This window comes from Solenopsis invicta, chromosome 11 (genome assembly GCF_016802725.1).
Source record: "Solenopsis invicta isolate M01_SB chromosome 11, UNIL_Sinv_3.0, whole genome shotgun sequence".
Classification (NCBI taxonomy): domain Eukaryota; kingdom Metazoa; phylum Arthropoda; class Insecta; order Hymenoptera; family Formicidae; genus Solenopsis; species Solenopsis invicta.
Genome location: NC_052674.1, coordinates 9,241,350 through 9,267,306, shown reverse-complemented (window position 1 = coordinate 9,267,306; position 25,957 = coordinate 9,241,350). Strand labels below are relative to the sequence as shown.

Here is a 25,957-nt window from a genome sequence, read left to right as displayed (position 1 = left end):
CAAAGACTTAATAAAACTAAAAAGTACACATTAATTTATCATTCTTATCTTTATTTATTCATTGGAGAATAAATAAATTTTTAGTTTTCCTAATTGATTTTTCGCGTCATCGACACTTCCCAATATTTCAGCAATGTGTCAGATGAAATAAAAACTAATAATAGTTTATTGTACTTTCGCTTTCAGATGTGGCACTTGACGTGCGTCGACGACTTTTTGAATCGCGCGTTTTACAAGGTTGGCCTCGTTGTCGGTCGACACCCCGGCTACTTCATCATCGTGCCAATACTGCTGGCATGCATATGTTTCACCGGCTACCAGAGGATACACTACGAAATCGATCCGGAATATCTCTTCTCGCCCGTCAACGGGCCCAGCAAGACCGAACGAGCGATAGTCGAGCAGTACTTCAAAGTCAATTACAGTCAATTCAGTTTCAGCCGTATCACACGGCCAGGTGAGAGTTAATTCCGTCAATCATTCATTTCGCCAATCCCGCGATTTCTTCGCCCGTGAAGAATTCCGCGAGTCCAGCGAGCCTTGGATAATTTTTGTAATCGAGAGTTAACATAAATAGAGATAGCACATTCCTCGTGCTTATAAGATTTTTCGAGAAAAACTGTATCTTTGATCCTTTAATGCTCATTTCTTTGTTTTTTTTTAAATATATGAAGCAGTCGTAATTTTCAACATTGAAAATTTTGCAAAACCAAATCTCGAGTTTGCTGTTATTTTGTAAAATATTTCAAAAAAATCCACTTGAACGCAAACTTTCTTTAACTTTCTTGGTTTATAAAATATTTTCATAATTGAACTTCCTGCTGGCTTTTTATATGGCTGGCTTCACTGGCGCTTATATAGGAAAGCAATAGCACAGAAGCCAATCGTGTTTTGCTACCACGTATAGTTTGCTACCGGAAGAATGGTCCGCTTTATTTCCTGGTGAGTGATCGATTTGATCCGTTGCCTGTTGCAGGTCGATTCGGTCATGTAATCGTGATTCCCAAGGATGGCGGGCGCAACATGCTGAAGAGCGCGATTTGGCAGGAGCTGAGGGAGCTCGATTGGATAATCAGGAACATCACGGTGAAATACGAGGACGAGGAATTCACGTACGACAAAATTTGTGCGCAATGGAACAACGAGTGTGTCAAGAATAACATCTTAAACCTGCATCACATAATGAAGTACGCATGTGAAAACAAAAGAAAATTAATGATTCCGTGCACGGATGCGAAAAAGTGGAACGACGCCTTTCAGAACGAACGAGTTACACTCACGAGTTACGAACTTAAACTTTTTCAGGGAAGTGGAAGAGCGGAAGCGAAATTTGACGTTTCCGGTGACGATCAATCTGGACCCGTTCGAACATTATTTGTTGCCGGTATTCTTCGGCGGAAGCGTCGTCAATAACGATCTCATAGAATCAACACCCTCGGTACAGCTTGCCTACTTCATTACCGTCGACAGTCCACGGCAGAATGCTATGTAAGTCTACCGACCACGTTCGCAAACACGTAGGAGTTCGCGAATGGAATTGGTCCAGTTACTTCAATCACACGCGACGGCAATCTCGAAAGTAACGTCGTTGTTTACCGACACCGGAGTGCACCGAGTTACATGAAAGACGCTCTGCGCATACGAATGCCGCGGCAGTCGCAAAGTACTGTCACGTTCAAGAGTAATATGGATTTTCCACAAATTTCGACTTTTGATAAAAATATCTCGACGTAATTACGCGTTAGAAATTTAAATGTTAGTAACAAAACTGAGGTGCACCGTGTGAAATTTAAAAATGTGTAAAACGGTCTAATCCTTACATATTTCATTTTGTTCGCGTCACATAGAATCAAAATTTTTCAACGTTGATCAGCTATGCTCGTGGAAGTATAGTATCTCATTAATTCACTACATGGCCGTCAGTCGGACGTCACCAATTGAATCATCTATTGCTATCAACGGCGTCCGTGCAAATAATAAGTGAAGTCTGATTCATCCATGACTATATTATATTAATTGTCCATTGTTATCGTTATAGAGACGCACACATTGATGGTCTTCTAGTCATATTCAATTTAATCGCAGATAAAATTATTTTGTCGAAATCATCAAAAGTTCAATTTTAGAAAACAATACAATCGCGATTCAATCAAATCTATCTATCGCATTTTCCCAAAATTTTTCTTGTCATGTCTAACGTTTCATCCACGCGACGTATAGTCTTCGACATTCTTCAGTGCTCTTCAGTATAAATCTAATCTTTTTTCGGTTTGTCGGATCAGTGGCGTCGCTTGGGAAGAGGCTTTCCTAGATGTCGTTGGCAAGGTCGAGGACGGAGGTACATTTAAGCACATTAGCATCGCGAGATTCGCTTCGAGGACCCTCGAGCTGGAGCTGGAGGCCAACACGAAGACGGTCATGCCGTATTTTGCCAGCACGTTCATCATAATGGGCCTGTTCTCGGTCGTGACATGCATGATGACCGATTGGGTGCGTAGTAAACCTTGGCTCGGTCTTCTGGGTAATATCTCGGCCGCCATGGCAACAGTCGCCGCTTTCGGATTGTGCATCTACCTGGGGGTAGATTTCATCGGCCTCAATCTGGCCGCGCCATTCCTCATGATAGGTGAGCTATGATGATTGTTAAAATAATGCAATCTTGTAAAAAAGATTGCGAATTCATTTTTCAAGGTGAAATAATTAGCGTAAATACGTAAAATTTTGCATTTTACACCCCAAAAAAGTTTCTTTGAGTCAAAAACTACTTGTTTGAATCAATGAAATTTGTGCATTGCTGCTATACGATTAAAGAAAAGTCTCTTTGATTTGAAGATATTTTTTGGTTGTTCCCTTTATTAGAAATTAAAAAATTGATTGCGCAACGCAACTCTATTTTTAAATAAAAGAAATATAATTTAAAAACCAACTAAATTTGCTTAAATTAATTTGAGAACAAATCATTAATTTACTTTACAAAAGGCTAATTACGTCATTTTTTTAAATCCAGTAAATTTTAATAAAAAATTAATTGTAAATAGCTTCAAGAATAAATAAAAAATAACGAATGCTAATATAAGTGAAACGCAGGTGTTCGAGCGGATTATAAAAATAAATTTTTACTTTCCCCAAAGATATCTTCACTTCAACCAAAAAAAAAGTTAAGTTAAAAAAACGATTTCATCTATTTAAACATAATTTTTCTCTAGTGTAATATAGGTTCATTGGGATTGTAATATTTTACAAATTCGGTTCTTTCATTATTAACAGATGAACCATTCTAAATTCGTCAGGTACGTTTTATAACTTTGGAATATTTTATAGATACGATTTCATCACTGTCGTTACTTCGTAAGTCTTCATTACCTCGAAGATTTGTCACAATCCATATTTAAATTGGTACTTCGCGTGTAAATTGAGCAATGAAAATAATGACCTAAGCTTCGGTCTTTTTTGCAACATCGATTCCGTAATCTCCTGTAGAAACACGTGTTTTCAACGATAAACATGTTAGCTCGCACTGTCTGTGCATACGAGCGAAATAAACGAAACTATGATTTATGTGAAAAGCGGAAGTCGCCTTTTCCCTTTCGCGACGTCGCGCTCGCCTGCGTTCGACGCCGAGCGAAGTCAGTCTTTACCAATAATAACAGCTTCATTCGATTCAATCGATCGATCACAATTCTCTAAACGACTGTTATTTCCTCGAATTTCATCTAAAAAATACGTAATACTCGTTGATAGAAAACGACAGTTTGTTGGGTTGTCTAATTTAATTCAATTAATCTAGGAAAAGAGAGTGGAAACGATTTCCTGATTTTTTAAAAGTCGATTGATCTGCTTTGATCAAATTTAAGAATTTCAGTAAATTAATAAATTATTGAGATTCAAAAATAATAAATTATAATATATTCACAATATATTCATAATTTTATTATAGAAAATTTCAAATGAAAAAGGATGGAACTAAATTAAATATCCGAGACTTCTCTTGAATTTAAGCTGTCACATGATAATATCCCTCTGTAAGTCAAAAATAATTACGTATTGTTTTAATGAAGATTTCAATGCGAATGCAAAATGCATTGTTCCGCGGTTTTAGCTTATTACGACAAATGCATTTTCTATTCATGCTTTCTGAGAAATTGGACGTGACACTTGAAAACAAACGTGACATCCAATCGATAGTGATGAATTTTCAAAGAACACTTGAACGTGTTTAACAAATGTACGTTGATTATTTTTTAAACAATACTTTTTTTCTTGGAAAAGCCATTTACGGTTAACAAAACCTCAAGAAGAAATGTAAAAAAAAAAACAACTTGAACTCTCGCAAAATTACGATTAATATAGAGTTTATAAAGATTTTACGGAATGGAGAAATTCGTACAATTGACGAAAAAAAGACAGAAAAGGAAAAGATAATTTTTGAAGATGCATTGACAAGTTTGGGTTTTACTTTTTCTTTGCGCAACTTCAAGAAATTGCAATTGCCGAGTGTAAATCGTGCTTTCTGATTGATTACAGGAATAGGAATTGACGATACATTCGTCATGTTAGCGGCCTGGAGGCGAACAAGCATCTCGAAGCCAGTGCCGGAAAGGATGGCTGCGACGCTGAGCGAGGCTGCCGTTTCTATCACTATCACATCTTTGACGGACATGATATCTTTCTTCATAGGCATCTTATCGCCGTTCCGCTCGGTTCAAATTTTCTGCATTTACTCAGGTATTGAAATAAATAGTAATTTACAAAGTATTTAAAGGTTGATGGTATCTCGACGTTTTATTAACCCTCTAGAGTATCACCTTGTTATTAAAAAATAATTTTTATTGGTTTCACTCAAAACTATCTTGTAAGTAAATAATTTATTCATATTTTATTTATTTTTTCGATGCCGAATTTTTTTTACAGAATTTGGTAGTAACTAGTTAAAAAATTATTAACTTTTTAATTTATCATTAATTTTTAACTTTAACTGGTTGTTTTTAAAATGCATAAATTTTAACTTGTAAACTTTTTTCCTAAGTTAACAATTTACCTATGTAAAAAAAAAGAATTGCTCCTCTATATAAAAAAAACTATTTTTTTATTTTTTTACGATATTTTAATTTAATAATATAAATAATATTTTTAAAATTAACTTTTAGCCGAGTTAATTTTTTGTTTCTGCAACTTTGAATTGAATTAATTTTATAAGTCATTAATTTTAACTTAAGTTGAGAAAAAAATATTAGCTTGTACACTTTCATTTTCAGTTTTCAATATAACTAAGTTGCATAGATTCCGAACATATTGATACATTCTCATGAAACGCATGGAAAGTAAACGTTGCAAATATGCAAATATGCAACACTGTAGCCGGTTAAAGTACACTATAGAGGATTAAAGTACAAGAGATACGAACGTAATAGGATAGTAAAAAAACAATAATTTTGGAAAGCACATTATAACTCAGCAAACAAGATAATGTTGAATAATGTTTTAATGGCATCTTAATGACGTTAATAATCGCAATAAAATGTCACCCCGATGCCACCTTGCTTGCTGGGAAGTTTTCACTACAACTTTCTGATATGCATATTGGAGTTGGTATTTTTAATTTATTAGAATTAAACATGTATATGTTAACTGACAGGTTTCGCAGTAGTCTTCACTTTCCTGTTCCACATAACATTCTTCAGCGGGTGCGTAGCGATCAGCGGTTATTGCGAACAAAGAAATTTGCACAGCGTTATTTGCTGCAAAGTGCAACCGCTATCTAAATCTAGTAAGTATTACAATAATCCAAGTACTGTAACTTTTTTTCTATTTCACGTATTTAGAGTCTGTTGTAAAATCGATTTATGATACGCAATGGTAAATCTAAAGAATTATTAAATTTTCATTTTGATTACCGAGACAGAAACGTATGTTTAAAAGATATCTAACACGTACATCTTAGATATGCGTCTGTTAGACATGCGTGTGATTTAGATAATTACTCGCAAAATTGCTAATTTCTTGTAAATTTATAATTACCTCGTTGTTTTCTCTCGCAATGGGTCGATCGTTGTTATCTACCGTTCGAAATCTTGTTACGTCTGCATGACGTATCGACGTTACGTCAAGAGATAGACGCGCGTTACGTTCGGAAACCGTTAATTCGTTAGATCATACAATATTATGTAAAGGAAAGAGTCTGCTTTCTCCGTATAATTTTATTTTTCCAAACATTGTCACGCCAGCAACCGCAAAATACCGAAAATAAACGACTGAAAAACCTGCTGCTTCATGTCTCGTTTATGCACAGATCATAACATTATGCAATGAAGTATCTTAGAACCGGCAAAGAATTATTACCAGCAAATATTTTTCACGTTCTTTTTCAACGAAACTATTAAATCTTAAACGTTTATTATGACATTTCAGCTCATCGATCGTGGCTGTACAGAGCGTTGTGTTCCGGCGGGATTGATCCCGACGATCCCCACAATCCGATCGACAATCCCGAGCACGGATGCATGACTTGGTTCCGCGATTATCTGGCGGCTGCGCTGAATTACCGTCCCGTAAAAGCGTTCATCATTCTCGTTTTCATATGCTACCTCCTCGGCGCCCTTTACGGACTTACGACCCTTCAGGAGGGCCTGGATCGACGCAAGCTTTCCAAGGAAGATTCCTACTCGGTCACTTTTTACGACCGCGAGGACTTTTATTTCAGAGAATTCCCTTACATAATACAGGTAGATACTTGAAAATTTCCATTTAAAAGTTATGAAACTCGCGAGATAATCGGAATGCAAACGTTCAATTTTTTTATTACGTATTTATAATTCTTTTTTTGTCTTAAAAAAATGTATTGCATCGTGTTTCATTATTATTCTCATTTAAACAGCCGTAAAAATACACGCAAAATGATGAAAAAATTAAATATTACGCAATACGACAAAAAGTCAATTTCCAATCTGGCACCTCGATTGTTTGATCAACAATTTTATTTTGGCACTAATTTATTGACTATGCAAAATAAGGCGTTTCTACGACCGCGATCGTGTCCATGCCCACTTGTTTCTTGAAGCCTCGAAAGCCGCATCGGTCAATATTATATTCAGAGAGTTCCGGTTTCCGTGCATGCGAACTCGCGGGGGAATGTTTCCTCATAAGCGGTGCAAAAAAAAAAGAAACACGTTCGGAAGAACGGAGTGCGTTACGCTTGGAACTGCCACGCATAATCCGGTACGCGCAATTATGTCACGTGTTCCCCTCGACGGCGATATCGTGCAAACAACTTTCTCCGGCTGGCTAGCGCGAACCTCAAGAAAAGCAATGTCCGTTACATCACGCTTCTCCGAACCGATCGACGAGAAAGACTAACTAAATCGGAGAGATCCCGATGTATATCCCCCCGCTTGCCTACTCGAATCACGTGACGTCAAATAATTTCACGCCGATCGTTTAGACTCGCGCTCACATTTCTCTGCTTTATTTTTGACACTTCGATATTTCTTTTTAACTAAATAATTATAAGAAACTTGAAATGTATTTTTATTTACCAATGCAAAAACTAAATAACTTCAGCATTTTATTATGTTTTGATTAACAAATTATGTTTATTATTTTATCGAATGTAAAAATTAACAAAATAATATATTAATTAAATTATTTGTTACATTTATTTGATTTTCATCAATATGAATGAATTAAATATTGTCAATCTAGATGTTTAAATCCGCTTTACAAATTTTATAGTTTTGCGTCAGATTTTTGGAAAATGATTTTATTTTTTATATTATATTTGTACAGACTCGAAACTAATTGTCCGAACACAGGATAGAAAAATTTATTTCATGTGCTACTTTATTAAATAATATAATTGTTAAAGGAAAATTAAATTGGCAGTAAGAATTCATGTCAATGATGGAGCTCCATCAAAAGTATACTTTTAATTTGTAGCATAAAATAAACTCCCAATATCTCATCTTGAATTTATATATTCTTTTAATTGCTCTTCATACACAGTATATAAAATTATATTATAAATAGAATTCTATTCTGATCTAGGATATAAATCATCGTCCATCTTAAGGATGTATAAGTCATATCTTAAAACATTATCAAAAATATAAAAATTTCATAGAATATTCTAGCATTATGTTCGATTATCTGTGTAAAATATGAACACAATTCGTTTTTGGTTAAACAAGTTATTTAAATTTTTGTTTACTCTTAATTTTGATTTGCGTTTTGCAGTACTTATTTGCAAATTTAATGGAGAAGTAGTATTACCAATAATAATTAAATAAACATTTTTACATACGTATACAGTCGTTCAAGTTATCTCGTGTCTGCGATATTTACTGATTGAGAAAAAATTGTTTCTTACTTTTTTCATAAATCACAAGATCTTGATTCATACTTTGAAGCTTCTACTTCAACAGCTTGTGAAATCCCCTCCATCGATTATCGCCTGGCACTCGCCGAGGCATACTTTGGATAAGATTTTTCGGCGTATTCTTTTGTTAGATACCTCCAGATTGCACGAATTTGTCGCAAAAACTGCTTTAAATTACGAATTTTTTTCCTACAAAGCTTCATCTCGATAAACGCGCGCTCACACATTTTCAATAGGATTGGCATCAGGTGATACCAATGAAATGTAAAATCAATAAAATCACTATTTTTTAACTTTAAAAATTCAACCCTTAAGAAATTGCGTTATAGGTGGCTGTTTTTCAAAAATTTCACAAATTTTGAAAAACAGCCGAGTATTATGATGAAGCATCAATGACAACAGTGCCATTTACAATCCCTGAAAAAAGTAAAAAGCAATTCTTTCCCAATCAGTAAATATCGCAGACACAAGATGACTTGAACGACTGTACTAATAAAATTTTAATATTCGCGCAAAAATTTATTTAGATCTACTTACTCATTTAAAAATTATTTATTTTAAACTGCAACAAAATATAGTAATTTTCGCTGCAAAAACTATTATAAATCAAATTTTTCATTCTTTTCTTCTTTGCAGCTAGTTTCAGAACCAAAAAATTCAGGCACTTGCGACTAAAATTTTTTATTGTTGATTAGAAAAAAAAATCTAGAGAAGCCTTCAGTTTTTATATTTCATTAACTTTTAGCTCGAATTGTATAGCCAAAACATCTTTAAAGCCATTTGTTTTTATTTTTTAAAAATTACACGTAATTACAATAAAAAATATATTTCGAAAGGTGCGTTAATTTACTGCGAGACAGTTTTATGCAGCTCCTGTGATCGTTTCAATTAGATAATTGAATATTTCATAATGCGTAGGCGATTTCAATGCGTCTTAAGCGCGCTACTTTGCACGGCGTTGAGATCTCTCTCTCTCTCTCTCTCTCTCTCTTTCTCTTGGAGAGATGAAGTAAAATTGTGAATGTAGCGAGAGATACATGGTCGTAGACCAAGAATTTCACTGGGACCTTTTTCCCCCCGTTGCGTTAGCCCGATACGTTGTAGTGAAAGTACGTTTCTCGAAGATGGTCTTGCACTATCGCGTTTCCTCGCGTTATTAATAACATCCCGACGTCACGAGCCGTCAAGTTCCGATGACTGCGCGGAAACGTCATTCGTCGAGAAACTACTGTCATGGTGAACTCTTAATAACGACGCACAGCGTAATTGGATCCGCTCGCGGAACGTTCATGTCGAAACGTTCGTGCGTCAACGTACCTCGAGATCGAACAAATTGCATAATCGTGACAAAACATGACGTTGCGGCTTTGCGTCGTGCCGAGAGGAAGCCGTGCTCTACGAAGCTTTCTCGAAATTACTTTCACGCGAATACCGCAGGAATTCCCAAAAAGGTGCCTGCTGATCAACCTGCGTACCTTCACCACTTTACCGTTACGTTTGCGACTTTCGTGAACTGCGGAAAAAAAGGGAGAGAAAAAGGACAAACGATTGTAAGAATTCTTGAGTGTACGAACAAAATTAAGTTTTTTTTTGCGAAAGATTCATTTGTTGCGCGATCGTCAGTTTAATTTATAAAAAAAAAACTCATTGTTAAAGAATTACTTTCCAATTGCATTTTTGTTTCATTTTTCTATAGGTGATAATAAGCGGCGAATACAACTACAGCGATCCGATAATCCAGCAGCAGATAGAGAACCTAACGCAGAGCCTCGAAGCGAGTACGTACATCATCGACAATCCGTTCTACACTCAGAGCTGGCTCCGCGACTTCCTCAACAGAGGTGACAGTGAGAATCTAGACGAGCGCAGCTTCATTAAGAATCTCAAGAGCTGGTTCAGCGAGAAGTCGGAAGACGATGCCTCGTTCCTAGATATCAAATACGACGACACGGGCGAGAAGATCGTGGCGAGCCGATTCATGATACAGCCGGTGAACGTGAGCGGCACCAATCAGGAAAAGGACATGGTGAAGGAGCTGCGTGACGTATGCGCGGCGTCGCCGCTCAACGCGACTGTATTCCATCCGTACTTTGTGTTCTTCGATCAGTTCGAGCTGGTAAGGCCGACCAGCATTCAATGCATGATATTCGGCGCGTTCGTGATGATGCTCATTAGCTTCATCTTCATCCCGAATATCTTTTGCTGCCTGTGGGTCGCCTTTTGTATCGTGTCGATCGAGCTGGGGGTGGCTGGTTACATGGCGCTGTGGGACGTCCGTCTCGACAGCATCTCTATGATCAATCTAATCATGTGCATCGGCTTCAGTGTCGATTTCACCGCGCACATTTGCTACGCCTACATGAGATCGAAACAGCCACGGGCAGAAGATCGAATCAAAGAAAGCTTGTACAGCCTGGGCCTGCCGATCGTTCAAGGCGCCGCCTCGACGATACTCGGCCTAATGGCCCTCCTGTTGGCCGGTACCTACATCTTCCTGGTATTTTTCAAGATGGTCTTTCTCGTGATCTTTATCGGCGCTATGCACGGTATGTTCCTGCTGCCGGTGTTGCTGTCCCTCTTCGGTCCGGGCGTTTGCAGCGGCGGCGATATCGAGCCTGGTGAAGCAGAGAACGCGAAAAACAGCACACAGGAGAAGGAGCTGCAAGCTGCCAGCAAGCTGCAACAGCAGCAGAAGCAACAGCCGCCCTACGTGATCCCACTTCCTCATCTAGTCTATTACGGTCCGGGCGATATCAAGCCGCTCCAGGACAGTCCCGCGATGAGCGTGGCGGCGCTCGAGGAGAGGGATCCCGGTTTGGGGACCAGCGAGGATAGCAACTCGACCGAGAGCGGCTCCTCGCAGAGCAGGAGGCGTCAGTGCAAGCAGCCGCCTCAGGAGCAACAGGAGCAGCAGCCGAATCAGATCCGTCCCGACATGTGGAGGAGATCTATCGGCGTGCTCTACGGCCTGTCGCAGTTTCAATCCGCCGCGGTCGGCGGTGAACCCCAGCACCCGGCGCCGGACTACCCCGGCGCCGAGACGCAACCGCGAGGACTGGGCGAGGACAACGAACGGCCGAGAACGGCCAATATCCCTTGCCTAGGACCTTACGTCGCGTATCGCCACTCGAATCAGTTACCACGCGATTATGGACGCAGCAGATCCTACCACAATCTGCAGTATTCGGCATCGACGCGGCACTTGACGGATCCGCGGTATCCTTAGAGAGAATCGCGAGGGAATAGTGTGAAAGACAGATGTTATCGATCGATATTATCGACGCGATACGGGAGATCCCTCGATCGAATTCAGTCCCTTGAATCAGGACTACGGCAACAATTTTTTTTTTCTTTTTTTTTAGGAAGAATGATTTTAGGAAGAAAGAACTGTCGCATTGAAAGCCTCTCGAGGAAAGATTGATATCGACCGGTCCGCGGGCAAGTATGCCATCCAAAAATAATGGATATTCTACTTTTAACTCTATGGAAGTTTCAAATAAGTTTCGCACCTTCATAGATTTCAGAGAGAATATCTCGGAAGAAAATATCAAGCTAAATTTGAATTATATTCATAGGATCGTATATAATGTATTCTCTTCTTTCAATAATATTCTCTGTTTGCGTTCAACGTGTGGTCAGTACGTTACGTAAACGTTTGTTAAGCATCACGAGCGTACAATAAATGTTGAGGAGGTATCTTATATATATATATCAGGTTTGAGAGGTAACTACAATTGTAGTTATGTTCAATCACATAACAGCTTTGCGAGACTATGACAGTACAAAGGAAAGAAAAGCAAATAGAAAGGAAATGACATTCTGCGCAAACACTAAGATGTCCAAATTATAGATGTCCATTAATTTCAAGGGACTGAGCTTCAAGAGGATTTCGCTCTCAAACAAAGGGACAGTAGAAGTGACGCCCGATATATTCGGATTCGTATAGCAAAATTTGTACGACTCATTTCTCAAACTCAAATTCAAACTTCAATTTTATTCTGCACCTAAACTTTCTTCTTAAATCACGTGACGAAAATAGACGTAGAGAAAGACGATAATTATTAATAATTAATCAATGACTATTGAGTACAAAATAATTCAAGATGATGTCAACTCGGTCAAGTTGACAATCGTGTTATAGTACTTGAGAAGAAAGGATTCTCAAAGTACAAATAAATGATATTAACTATTTCTTTGGTTTTTTTTTTTATATAACTGATGCTGCCAAAAATATTGATTTTGTATGAAGCTGCAAGATTCCGGGCGCCGCTGAGGATTAATGTGATTTTGAAGACTTTCTGTATAGTAGTGCTTACTACGAAATAGTGTCGTGGGAAAAACGATATTGTGTCGCGTTCGTACGTATCTTATAACACGTATGATATCGAAGCTTGAACAATTATTTCAGGAGCGCGCTCGTATGTAGGGTGATCCAAGAAGATGATTTGCAAGCATATACATTTAGCGACACTCCATTCCTTTGAGAAGGAGCGTCGGTATTTCATTATAATTAGGAAAGAGCATTTGTCAATTCTCAAATCTCTAGAGAGTTTGTCGACCGTAGAGGTTTGTTGAATTTCTGCTCGTTCGGAGGGCCGTGTTGTCATCGTTTGTGTTTGGAATCGTAAGCGGCCATTTAATCCTGTTTCATTTGATATGAACAAGATATAAAATGAGATTATATACGGTTATATCCATCTAATCATTCGTAAATGTATGACGGTCCTAGTAGCATTAAGCTCTAAATTTTAAGTCACATTTGAATCTCGGATTCTTCGATCCTGGGGACCCTCACGATAATCTGCCGATCCACGTTTTCTCCCTCCGCTATCATATAGATTTCACAATTTTACGTTGGCGTATCGCGCCCTTCGCAGCCAAAGGGTTAATCTCGTAGCGCTCGCGTTGTGCAATGGCCTTTTTGTATAAAAGGCAATGCACCGATGCGAGAGGATAGTGCCGGTATAACGTTACCGACGTCGGGTTTACGTTAGTTGTTAAGAATAGCTCAAATCGAAAGCGATAATATTATATATATATACATACATATATATATATACACATATATATATAATATACATGCTCAATATTAATCAAAACTAAAATGTCCCGCAATATATCCGGCGTTCCAATCGGCCCACGTGGGGAAAGAAGGAAACGTGACTACAAATTAATATTATGATGTATTACTGATTAATATTTTGTTATGAAAGAAGCACAAATTAAATCGAAAAATGTATATTTTTAAACGCGGATTAATATTCAACAAATATGGTTAATTTTTAAATCAATTTATTTGTTTAACGTTGTGCCTATAATTAAGATAATATCGCAGGTAATACCTGAGATCCTAGTTAACACTACGTATTAACTCAAAAAATATTTTTTTATCTTTTTCCGTTAATTAGAATTACAAAATTCCAACATTTATTAACCTCCTGCAACAATGTAATATTTGCTTTAGCAAAATTCTGTCTTAATTAATTCTGTCTTAATTAATTCTATCTTAAATACAATCTTGTTACTTAGGAAGGAAAAATTCCCAAGATATAAATAAACACGATATTAACTATGCATTTCTTTTTTTTGGCACGATAGCGATATTGATTTTATATACGAAGTCGGAAGCTGAAAGATTCCAACAGTTACTGAAAATCAATAATATCTAATAAATAGACACTGCTTAAAATACCACTAAAACAAATAATGTTAACTTCAAGCACGGTCTATTTATTGAACATTAATTCGCACCTGAAAATACGCTTTTAATTTGTGTTTTGCTTCGTGATAAATTGGACAATAATATACTGAAGTATTAATTTTAATTATCTCCTTCTTTATCCCTACGTGACGGCGTATCAATTGTTCAATAAGCGTGCCTTAGACAATCGAAACATGTAGAGTAATTACTCTATTCGTAATAGAGTAAGTCCAACGATTTGACAAGTAGTTTGAGTAGCGGCTAAAAGACAGTTGTTTAAGGCGTAAAATGTGTTGCTTCACAAAATTTGTCATTGGAAATTGTTTCATATTTTTTTTTTATGTTTGATAAAGAGATTATTGTTACCAATATTTCGTTTCAAGATTTCCTGACTTTCAATTCTTTTAGCATTTTGCGGAAACAGATTAAAAAAAATCACTCTCTAATCGACCTCTACTAGAGTACCTTGCGTATTACGATTGAAACTGTGATCTACAAAGGCTAAGTGCAAACAGTTAAGCAAGACAGGACGCACGCTTCGCGATTCGAGTAATACATTTGTACGCGAATAAACAGCTTAATCGCTGTAAGAATTCGTTGCATTTCCGTTCCCTCTAAATTTTGCAAAATCGGCGGTAATACGAATTCTCGTTCCTTTGCACAATTTCGGAAACGTCGCTGCGCGATGTTCGTGCAAATCTGTCGGCGCAACTATCGTGGCAATCAATCCGTAATAATCAGCGGTGACTCTAAGTTTCATCGTGCAAGAAACTTTCTCCTCTTCATACATGCTTTTCCGCGCTTTTAAATGTGTACTCTTTTTACGCATTTGCTCCAATCTTCTCTGATCGTACAAAAAGTTGCGAAGTGTGCATAAATTAGCGAACGTCTTTAAAATAATTCAATTTATTACTGTCCCTTTAATAAAGCCAATGTGTCTACAGATACTTGATAAGTATCTTAAATATTCAATTATAATTGAATGTAAAAAATAAGATGCGATTTTGAGATTGCTTGAATTTTAATTAAGAACAAATTTGACATTTCTAAAGTCTCTGTCTTGGAGATTCAAGAGAAGCTCAGAAATTTTCCAAATTAAACTGTTTTGTCAATTCTTGTTAATATTTTTATTTTTATTAAAATGTTGATCTAGGGTTTATTTAAGTAGCGCAAATGTTCAAAGGAGATATGATGTTATAAATTTTGGAAGACAACTTTTAAAGCGTCTTTAAACGGTTTTTAACGCGTACTTTAGAAATCTATATTTTTAGAAATGTATACTACTATTATCTTAATATATTAATAACAGATACATTTTCGTGTTACAAATTAAAAATGTAAAATTTTTATAAAAAAAAAATTAAAAATTAACAAAAAAACTGTCATATAGAAATAATAAGAAATTACAGGAAGCAAATATAATACTTATTTCAAGGCCGAATAATGAACAAAGATATGCGCGGGCGAATATACCTAAAGAAACAGTTTTGCGGTCAATGGTGTACAGATAAATATCTTCCTCATTTCGCGACTTGCAGTGTGCGTGTGTTTTCATATTTATGAATGCGAGAGAAAATATGAGTCGAACGATATTGTAGCTAATGGCAAACGGTCTGTTGCCGTCAGAAAAAAAAGCAATGGAAATATATTCTGGCAACAATCTTTTAAATGTATGTTAGCACCTTTTACTCTTTCCAAAACCTTTTTCCTTCTCTAAATAAAATTTATTATTATAATATTATTATTTGTTCAATTATTCGATAAAAATGTAATGGTAATATAGTGCGTTTCTCGAAAAATCGTCAAACCTTTTAGAAAAATATATTTCGTGCTTGATTTGGAATATTTTTTGGGGGCAATCTTAACATCTTAAATATCTAAACGATAGATTGCTTCATTTATGTAAAAATATCGTTATTTATTTATCTAATCAAATATTTAATAATATGTCGAGATACAAATACCATATTCCAATTCTCTACTTTTTATTCTACAATTTTATTTCTTTAATTGTTTTTGTGATGCTTTTTACTTCCCAAAAAGTTTATTAACTATTAAATTAAACTTCTGAACACAAATTGTCGTACGTTTTTTTTTAAATCAACGTAATAAAAGATAAAAAATTATAAATGAAGAAAATTGCTAATCCGTATTTCATTTTCGGAGCTCTGATATGGCACGGTGATTTAAACGAAAAAATAACGCGTTAAAATTTGCATAGATATTTAAATATTTAAAGTACTACACGTTGACACTTGGACAGTGATGTTTGAAGCAGAAAGAAACCTAAGAACAGCTGCAATCCTGGATAATTTTTTTCACATACAATTATATATAATTATACATCAAATATTCATATATAAATATATATAATAAAATATATATTATCTATTATATTATACATAATTATAAATAATTATATATAGCACATATTATCTCTATTATATATTTCAGTATATACATGCTAAACATATATTTATGTAGAAATATTGAATATATAATTGTATTATATATGGAAATTTTTTTTTCCCAAGGATTTAGCTGTGACTTTGTGCCTCTATATTCATAAAATATGAACATTGAACTACGTAGCCAATGTCTATAAAACACATAGGTAATGCCCACGATTTTGTGGTTCTTTTCCATGCTATGACCAGGAGCAAGTTGTGTTGTAAACCAGATTACGTCTACATGAATTATTTACATATTATACATCATATATTAGTTACATTATGTTTATATGAATCTGTAAACAATACAAGCAACAAATTATTATAATTTGGATAACTCAATATAGAAAAAGTAATGAAATTGTTAATCTGTAACTTTAGAGTATACTAATAAAATAAAAATTTATAATATTAAAAAAATATATATATAATAGAATATAATTTTCTATTTATAATAAATTTATTATAAATATTTAACTATTTATAATAAAATCTGAATCTTCTATGATCTATTGATTATTGTTCGTACAGATAATACATAAAACACAGTTTACATTGTATACATGTAGATTATTTATATTTTATGCATAAATGCTTAAGATGCTCTGACATGGATTTGATAAACAAAGATTCTGTCAGAGATTTTTGTCTATCTAACATTTGTAGACATTGACCATGTGCGTTCCTTAAATAGATATCTCTGTACTTAGATAATGAAATAAATTAAATCACTCACTGGTTGTTGTTGCGAATACTGCTGCTGCTACTACTACTGCATTTCCTTTCCGGGAAGTTGAGTCTAAAAATATAATAAATATAATTATTCATAAACAGAATATTGTCTATTAAGCTGAAATACCATTTTATTTTATTTAGAAATGTGTGGGAGTGATAATATTATATATAATATAGATTTCTTACATTCTCTTAGTATTTGAACACACACAAATGAAACACATAATATTTTAACACATATTTTTTTTTATTTATTTAAAACGTATCAAAGAAATTACCACACTAGTAAAAATAAACATATTTAAATGACTTGAGTATTTCATTACGTAGTCGCATGTCAATTCCTTATAATTGTAATCATCTCATTATAATTTATTTTACATATTACACGTTAAATATTTTACAAATTTTATCAGACGTAGAAATAAAAATGCATTTGTATTTTTATACTTTAATTGCAAAAATACGAATGCAAAAACACGCGGAGAAATATATGTCAATTAACTGATAAAATAATATACTTACCGAGTTGCTCCATGCCGGATGCTGCCTTGTCGTTGAAATTTTGCTGACATCTCGGTCTGCAATTCTAGAATCGCACACTAATCACGACTGTCCGATGTTTTATTCGCCACCCCCGGTGTTATACGGACGATACATCACACAAATGCGATTACAACACGAAACGCGCACGAGAGAATAATTAACTTACCGCGATGCAGATATTAACAACGCTGCGTGAAGAAGCATGTTAAAAATACAATAATTTCTATGTATTATGCTATGATATGCACTTGAAAAACGCGAAAAGTACTGCGGAGCATCCGATCAACGTTGAATTAAAGGTAAACATGGCGCGACAAGGAGAACATATACCGACACATGACGTCACGCGACGATCGCGACATGTGGCAGCATTCCGAAATGCCGGTACTGAAAATCTACAGTAATGTAAAGTATAAATTTTTAGTAGCGACAACGTACATCGAAACGCAGCTATCACCCGAGATAGCACCGACAGCGGCGAGAGCCGTTTGAATGAATATCTACAGAAACACAACGAATACAGACAAAACAACTCATTCTTTTGCGAGGCTAAAGTATCCCTTCGAAGTGTTCAGGCGAATACGCGCGCGCGAAAACTTTAAGCGACACGATCGACACAACGAACACACGATGCCGCGCTTCACGGAGGAGTACGAACCCTTCTAGATACTTCTAGACATCGTCACCCACGTATCAAATCCATCCGCTATTAGATTCGGCACTTTTGCTGTCGTATTTTCGCATAATTCAGACTCAAAACACGAAAGGACGTAGCGTACGTTCAACCAACAAAGGCGCGGTAATAAACATGGCCACGGCAGGTGGCAGCAGCGCCCAAGGTGACGTATACATCTACGCAACAATGGCGACGGTGGCTCGACTACTCGACTACCTTGCCAAGCCAGCGTCGATGGGTGGCTCGACGATCGTTGCCGAGCGACGGCGGAAATGGCCGAATTGACGCGCAGGCGCGACGACTGCTCCGCGCAGGTGCAGCCACCTAACCTTTAATGGTTAAATGCTACTGATCGAGTAACGAGTACGCGATAAAGAGTCTATTTTATAACGTTTTGAGATACTTATGATTGCAAATTGCTGTACCGTACATTATCGCTTTCTGACTTTTTCGTACGAATTAGTAACATTGCGACGATGTCGGCGACCAAGCAACAAATGACTGAGAAACAAAGGCTCAAGAAAATGAGGTAAATTTACCTGTTCGGGCCGAAACTGTTTTCATGATTGAATCTCCTATCTTCTATTTTTCACTGAGATTGTATTTTTCTTTAAGCAAGGCGCAGATGCAGCTAGCGATCGTAAAGAAGAAACAATGTGACGCGAAAGCTCTCAAGATAGTCGAGCAGCTTCTAGAATCGCACGTGAATTCTGACTGGCTTCTTCAAAACGTAAGCGCGCTTATAAACAACCCTGTATTTGAAAACAATTTAGATGTTATTACAATAATAAATTATCAATATTGTTATCATTTAATAATAAATTTAACAATAATAATATAAATTTATTATAATTTATTGCTTTTACAGCTGGGATTCATAAGCAAGACTCACATGGAAGATGTGATAGAGGAACGAGCGATAATAAAGTTATGTGGATATGTTCTTTGTTCAAATCAACTAACCGTCATCATCCATCAACAGTATCACATATCGACACGCAAGAATAAAGTGTATGACATCAGTAGACGGAAGAACTTCTGTAGCTCGACGTGTTATGGGGCAGCCAATTATCTTCTTGAACAAATGCTTGAGAGTCCACTGTGGTTGAGAGAGAAGGAGGATATACCAGTCTTTCAAGTCTTGCCTTTAAACTCTAAGTCTACACAGTGCGGAGACGAGATCGACGTTGTCGGTATTAATCTCTCGCAAAATGTAAACGCTAATGATAACCATGACGGAAAACAATTTGCAGAATGTAGCATAGTCAAGCAGATGGAGAAAGATGCGGCAAGTAATGTATCAAACCCTGAAAAAGAAAATATATGCAACTTTTATTTGTTGAATGATGTAACTGCTGGGAAGGATGAAAAAGGCCAAGAAATTTCTGTAGATACTAATTTACAAAGATCAGATTCAAATGGATGTGAAACACATCCATTTGAACTACCTGCGAATCAAGTAAATAAAAACTGTGATTTTGAAGAGTTGACAAATGATGAAAATAATTATGATAACAATAACATTCAACAAGTAGATGTAAACCTAGAAAATTTAGAAGTAGAAATTGCTGGTCAATCTAAAAATATTTTACACCTGCATAAACACAATAGTGATACAAGGAAAAATAAGAATGTGAATACATGTGATAATGATAAGATATTACAGTCTCAATTGGACAAACAAAATGACATTAGTGAAAAACTACAGCTTCAATCAATTAAAATAAGTGAAGACAAGAAAAATGACACTAGTGAAAGGCTACAGTCTCAAGTTAAAATAAGTGAAGACAAGAAAGATAATAAAAATGAAAAAAGGTTGCAGCCTTTATTGAATGAAACAAATGATGAAAAAATGATACAATCTCAATTAGATGAAGTTCATAGTAGTAATAATACTGTGATTTCTGCATCTACATCCAATAAATATAGAAAGATAGGAGAGGCAAATAGAATTAATAAAAATAAAAAATGTAAGCTTAAAGACACTGACTGTACAGAAACACAAAATAATATTTATCACAAACTTGCAATGCATATTGAACAGAATATTAGAGAATGGGTCACAAAAAATACACTTTGCCTTCTAACAGGCGAGGCAGATGAAAAGAATCAGTTATTAGAGAAGCTTACGCAACGCGACAGGTATCAGCAGTTGTGTAAAAAGTTAAATAAATTGCAACTGGAAGATGAAAAGGAGGATCGTGTTAACTTGGAGAGAAACAATCTCAAACCTTTACCCCACTTATCCACACTCCAAGAAGATGGAAAGAAAATGGAATTAAAGGTACAAAAATTGCAATTTTGATTGAAAAATCGTAATTTAAATTTTAATTTAAGAATATATCTAATTATCTGTACAGGTACGTGCATTTTACGAAGGACGAATGACGTTTACATCCGAGGATAGCAATAAAAAATCAGAAAGCAAAGACAACGACGAGCTTGTATTACCATTAACGGATGCTCACGCGCCCAATGCACTTCGTCGCCGAATTTTCTTAGACAACCTTAATAAAATGTAATTTCTACTTTTCAGATATAGAGAATCAAATGTTGAACAAAAATTTAGAATCTAAAATTTGATCATTGTTATTATATGCATGCATTTGTTAATTACAGATTGCCAGATTTGATGCGCGCTTTAACAACTAATGAGAATATTTCTTCATTGGCACAATGTACTTACAATAACGAAAAATACTCGTTAATTAAAATCTTGATCAGCACTTTTAATTTATCTGCTACAAACATTATCTTTAAAACTGCCGAGTGGACACTTGTGGGACTTATCATCATTAAAATGTAAGTTTAATTGTAATTTTACATATAAATTACATATATAAAAATTGATTTTAAAAATACATATAATTTTAGGTTGAGTTTGATTGATATGCAATTGCAATCATTGCTCAGATCTAAGCAAGCTTCAATGTACATGTCCATGATTCTCACGACGTATAAATTGGATTCCAATTATTTGGACAGACTTATAATGGAGATAACGAGTAATGTGGACGTATCCGAGTCAAGTGATAAATAATGTTAAATAAAAATTGTGAAATATGTAAATATTAAAACGATTCTTACAATTTTTATTTTATTGTCCTCGTATTTAAGTTAACGTAAAATATATTTTTGAAAATATAATATTAATCTGAAAATCCAGACAAAATATTATCTTATCAATAATGTTTTGTCTGGGTTTTCTAAATGTTTCGCAGTATTTTACATTCACTTTATAAATTATTTTATTATAAAAAAGTAGCTATTAAAGTTCTTTCCTGAGAAATCATGGATATACTGAAGATAAAAAATGAAATTAGAAGATACATGATATTATACATCGCAGTGATACACTAGTAAACTGAGGAAGCTCAAATCACTCTTACTTTTCTTAAATTAGATATTAAAGTGGGCACGTGCTCGATGTTGATGGCGGTATTCCGGTAAATACAGAGGGAGAACAATCGAGACTTAACGGGTCTATTTGAGCTGTTGCTGCTAATTGGTCCTCAGTAGAATGACTACCGACTTTGTCACGTAAAGATTCGTAAAGAGTATGAACCGCTTCGTTATGCTGCAAATGTTAAAAGATGTTAAATCAACAATTTAAGATTATTACATATAAAAACATTATTATATAAAAAATCATGAAACTTTCTGAATATTACCTGACTTGTTGGTTGTAAGGCTTTTAGTAATGAGTGTAACCGCGCGGATGGCAATTTAGGATGTATGTACCAAAGTAATTTCAATAAATGCCGTGTAACGTTGTCTCTACCTAAGCCAGCTAAGAAAAATTCGTCAAAAATTACTGTACAGAAAGATTCGTTCGAGAACTCGTCAGCCATGTTCAATATTAATAATGAAACCTGCAGTTAAAAATCAATTTGGTCAATTAATAACTCATTCAAATTGCGTGAAATTATAATAAACAATGATGTTGTATTTGATAATAATTTCAAGATATGACGAATGCGTTACCAGTGTATGTAAAAATGGATCCTCAAAAGCTCGCTGTGCTTGACAATTTGGTAATGTCGCTAATACTCTCATCAAACCTCTGGCATCACCCCTGCCTCTTCCAACTCCACCACCACCTCCGACGTGTAATGCGTAGTACATAGACAAAACTGCCGCTACTCCAGAAAGCTGTGCATACGCTTGACACGCATCGGGAGGTGGTCCGGAATGTTCTATAATTGCTATTGCACTTTCTCTTTCGTCAGGTGGAAGTCTACAATTGAGCTGTCTTATTTGATCGTCAACCTAAACAGTAGTTATATTACTTGTATACATCCGCATTTTTATATTATAGAATTAACTCTCTGTGTATAGAGTAGACATTTTAAATTATTTCATACAAATTACCATAAGTGACATAAGTGCTGGCAGGAATTTTGTCACAACTTGACTGTCTAGTTTTGGCTCTTTGAAGTCTTGTGAATCGATCATCTGCCAAGCGGACAATCCTAGCGCCAGCATTCTTAATAATAATACAAGCACTGCGTTTTCTCGAGGCAACGCCTCACCGTTTATCAAGTGAAGCGCTATTTTGATTGCACTGCTAGCGAGAAAATTTACTGCATAGGGATCACACAAAATCATACTTAGATCCCCTAACACCTGCTCCTGTCCTCTCTGCATAAAATTACAAATTATAACGTTTTTTTTTTAAATCGGCCACACAGTGCAAATTGATATTATAAAACAGAATTTTGATACAATTTTGTACCTTAATACTGTCTAAGAAGCCTTGCAACTCGCGAGATCTTTTAACATCCACATTCTTTTCTCGGATGCATGCGTCTAGACACCAGGTGAACTTATGACATGGATCTACAGAAATTATATCTTGCACCTGTCAACAAATAGCACATTTAGTGATAAACTAAATATACTGAAAATTGCAGTTATAATAAAACTTTTTTCATTATAAAAATTTAAAAACTTTGATACACCTAGGTCTGCGATACAATAAAACAGACAAATGTGTTTACCTCTAAATCATGTAACGCCATTAACAGTTCTGCTCTTAGAGTGCAATAATGGATATTTTTTGTCCGTAAAAACAAAGTTCTTAAAAATTGCAGTACCATGTCATACAATTTTACACTATGCCCAATCATGTGGGCTAATTTCTGTACTACTTCCCCTTGTCTCCTCACCTATACAAAGAAATTATTCAGTATTGATTTATGTGTATCTAAATACAACTAAAGCAATCATAATGCACCTTGGGGGATGGCATAAAAAACAAACTGTTCAAATTGCGATGATCAAAAAGAATTTGTTCTTTCTCAATGATATAACGGCTGAATAGTGGGGAGACTTCGTCGCCGAAAAGACTTTGATTATCCTTCCATATCTGACGTTTCACTTCTGTATCAGCGTCATTGTACAGTTCTCTCTCCCTAACCAATACTCGCAAGTATTTGTCGTCAATGTGTAAGGTGTTCCTCAAAATACACATAACAACAGGACGCAGGGCAGGGACTCTAACGGCGGGAAAACTCTTCGATAACAATTCTTTTAATCTCTTGTCCCCAGTACCTTTATCCGTCCTTTCTGCACCAATTTCGTCGATCTGCTTGATTAGTTTCTCCCGCAACTCCTCGAGAACGGAGGCATGAAAATCTAACCTCCTGACTCCATGCAAATCAAGCAAAGGTAACATAGGCCGCAATGATGGTAATAATATACCATTTTCTAGCTGAAATAAAATATTGATGACATAAAATACTATATCATATTTTTTAGATATAGACTAAATACTTCATCTTTTCTGTTTTTTCAACAGAAAAAGGAGAAGAAAGATAAGCTGTATAAACAATTTAATTAAAAAAGAACAGGACCTACTATGTATCTAAAATAAACTTAACCTATTATACTCAGTATGCAACATACCATCATTTCTGATCTTTTACCTGAAATCCTTCAATGGCTTTTAGTGGGTCTGTACAACTTGTTAAAGCGTCTCTCAAATATACCTGACCTGGTATACCAAGCTCCTCCAGTCCATTACCAGTCTCACCGTTACTTTTCGCCGAATTCATCGTTTCGTTTTAGTATAAAATGTCCACGTTTCTGATTACTTATATTATCGTAAGTTTACGAAAAATTTCACAATCCAAATTCGTTAGTCACTATTGACAATAAGTATTTACAAATTGCTTGACAGGTGGTATTCTTTGAATCATCAATCCATGCTTGGTCGTGATGCAAATTAACCTCTAGAAGGTCTTATTTATTCAAGCGTATTTTTATAATCGATACATCACGGAACTTCACTGAACTCTGAAAAATATAATTATATTAGATCGATGATCATCCAATTGTTTACCAGAAGGTGAAATACAGTCTTCTTCTTACTTTAACCATAGTCCTTAATCTCAGAATTAGGTTTAATTTGTTCAGGAAAATAAAGTAAAATGTTCTTTTAATCGAAATCGAATATAATACTATAAAAAACATAAAAACGACTAATTTTGTCTTCTTTTTTGGTCTTTGAATTTCCGATTCAATGAACACGTCCGATGTTTACATCCCATGGCTTGATGGCTCCCCTGGAGCATTGATTGGAATCAAAATTCCCCACGAAACAAAAAATGTAATGTAGCGACCTCTATAAATTAGTAAACGTCGTATGTAACGAAGTTTGATGCGTTCAAAGGTATGGACTTCTTTTTATTAATTTATCGATTTTTTTTTAAATTTATCAATTGCATTATGTTAACATGTAATTATGTAAAAGTTCTGAAAAAAAATTAAAAAACTTGCTTACAAAGGCATATCCGAAAGATATTTATATTCAAATATTTCTAATTAATTTAAAATATGGTATATTAATTTTTTTTAAATTAACATCTGTAATATTTTTATAGGAAATTAATAAGTGATGCATAAAAATATTTTCATCCATCATATACATATATGGTTTATAGAACTGAAAAACATTTAATTTAATTTTCTATGAACATTTTTATCTGGGATTTTTGTGTTTATATATGTATAAATGTGTAGAACTAATTTGCATAATTGTGTAGAACAAAATATTCACAAAAAAAGTGAGTACTATTTTTCTCTTAAAGCTTCTCTTCTCATTTTCATACTTAACAATTTTTTCATATCAATTATAAAAAGTGTCTCTCAGTTCTATAAATTGCATGTCGATAGATGATTGTCATACTTAAACGTAATCGTAAACTGAACCACAAATATCTCAACCTAATTAGACCAAATTTAATAACGATACTATAAGCACTTTATAAAACTCATAAAAAAGCGAGGGGGAATTCACAACCCAAAATTTTGTACACCAATGCCGATTTTTGGCATTGCTGTAAAACACTGCCGACATTTTTGTACACTGCCGACAATGCTTATTGTTAGTCAATGCCTACAATGCCGTCAATCCTATATTAAAATTAAGGCAATGCCATGCAATTATGAACACTACCGCGTGCCCATCATACGCC

At 35.1% G+C, this 25,957-nt stretch overlaps 4 protein-coding genes across 6 annotated transcripts in view; 2 read left to right on the top strand and 2 right to left on the bottom strand.

Moving 5' to 3' along the window:
• LOC105199324 (patched domain-containing protein 3) overlaps positions 1-15,745 on the top strand; it is a 33,336-nt gene extending 17,591 nt beyond the window's left edge. The window contains exons 2-9 of the mRNA XM_011166375.3: positions 187-457; positions 977-1,187; positions 1,306-1,488; positions 2,283-2,626; positions 4,525-4,725; positions 5,636-5,767; positions 6,409-6,722; positions 10,068-15,745. Of these exons, the coding sequence (XP_011164677.1) occupies positions 187-457; positions 977-1,187; positions 1,306-1,488; positions 2,283-2,626; positions 4,525-4,725; positions 5,636-5,767; positions 6,409-6,722; positions 10,068-11,597 (3,186 nt within the window). The 3' untranslated portion in view covers positions 11,598-15,745. The remainder of the gene's footprint in view (positions 1-186; positions 458-976; positions 1,188-1,305; positions 1,489-2,282; positions 2,627-4,524; positions 4,726-5,635; positions 5,768-6,408; positions 6,723-10,067) is intronic.
• Positions 1-19,058, bottom strand: part of LOC105199312 (2-phosphoxylose phosphatase 1) — a 56,138-nt gene extending 37,080 nt beyond the window's left edge. The window contains exons 1-2 of one of the 2 annotated variants that reach the window (XM_039455249.1): positions 19,019-19,058; positions 17,259-17,321 (exon numbers count right to left, since the gene is read on the bottom strand). In XM_039455249.1, the coding sequence (XP_039311183.1) occupies positions 17,259-17,321; positions 19,019-19,043 (88 nt within the window). In that variant the 5' untranslated portion in view covers positions 19,044-19,058. Of the gene's footprint in view, positions 1-17,258; positions 17,322-17,782; positions 18,612-19,018 lie in introns of those variants that run through there. The other variant, XM_011166351.3, reaches the window with a different exon arrangement.
• LOC105199333 (putative RNA polymerase II subunit B1 CTD phosphatase Rpap2) lies at positions 18,782-21,574 on the top strand. 2 transcript variants are annotated; one of them, XM_011166385.3, is made up of 6 exons: positions 18,782-19,008; positions 19,095-19,209; positions 19,348-20,763; positions 20,840-20,997; positions 21,099-21,281; positions 21,354-21,574. In XM_011166385.3, the coding sequence occupies exons 1-6, from the start codon at positions 18,956-18,958 to the stop codon at positions 21,517-21,519; spliced, it is 2,091 nt and encodes a 696-aa protein (XP_011164687.2). In that variant the 5' UTR covers positions 18,782-18,955; the 3' UTR covers positions 21,520-21,574. The 2 variants fall into 2 exon arrangements, with proteins under 2 accessions (XP_011164687.2, XP_011164696.2); XM_011166394.3 differs by having other exon boundaries at positions 18,785-19,008; positions 19,099-19,209.
• Positions 19,411-25,086, bottom strand: LOC105199344 (negative elongation factor B). The gene is made up of 10 exons (XM_011166414.3): positions 24,852-25,086; positions 24,407-24,776; positions 23,716-24,192; positions 23,480-23,647; positions 23,215-23,340; positions 22,851-23,120; positions 22,464-22,748; positions 22,151-22,351; positions 21,869-22,056; positions 19,411-19,786 (listed from the first exon to the last, which is right to left on the bottom strand). The coding sequence occupies exons 2-9, from the start codon at positions 24,533-24,535 to the stop codon at positions 21,886-21,888; spliced, it is 1,827 nt and encodes a 608-aa protein (XP_011164716.1). The 5' UTR covers positions 24,536-24,776; positions 24,852-25,086; the 3' UTR covers positions 19,411-19,786; positions 21,869-21,885.
• Positions 25,087-25,957: the final 871 nt, after the last annotated feature.

Bases quoted from the DNA above. Each gene is read 5' to 3' on its own strand.
- LOC105199344 (XM_011166414.3), bottom strand. From the start codon at position 24,535: ATGAATTCGGCGAAAAGTAACGGTGAGACTGGTAATGGACTGGAGGAG. The intron at 23,648-23,715 runs GTGCATTATGAT...TTCTTTGTATAG, and splicing joins TTTTTATGCCATCCCCCAAG to GTGAGGAGACAAGGGGAAGT. The intron at 23,341-23,479 runs GTAAACACATTT...ATTTGTTGACAG, and splicing joins TGGCGTTACATGATTTAGAG to GTGCAAGATATAATTTCTGT.
- LOC105199333 (XM_011166385.3), top strand. From the start codon at position 18,956: ATGTCGGCGACCAAGCAACAAATGACTGAGAAACAAAGGCTCAAGAAA. The intron at 19,009-19,094 runs GTAAATTTACCT...TTTTTCTTTAAG, and splicing joins CAAAGGCTCAAGAAAATGAG to CAAGGCGCAGATGCAGCTAG. The intron at 20,764-20,839 runs GTACAAAAATTG...TTATCTGTACAG, and splicing joins GAAAGAAAATGGAATTAAAG to GTACGTGCATTTTACGAAGG.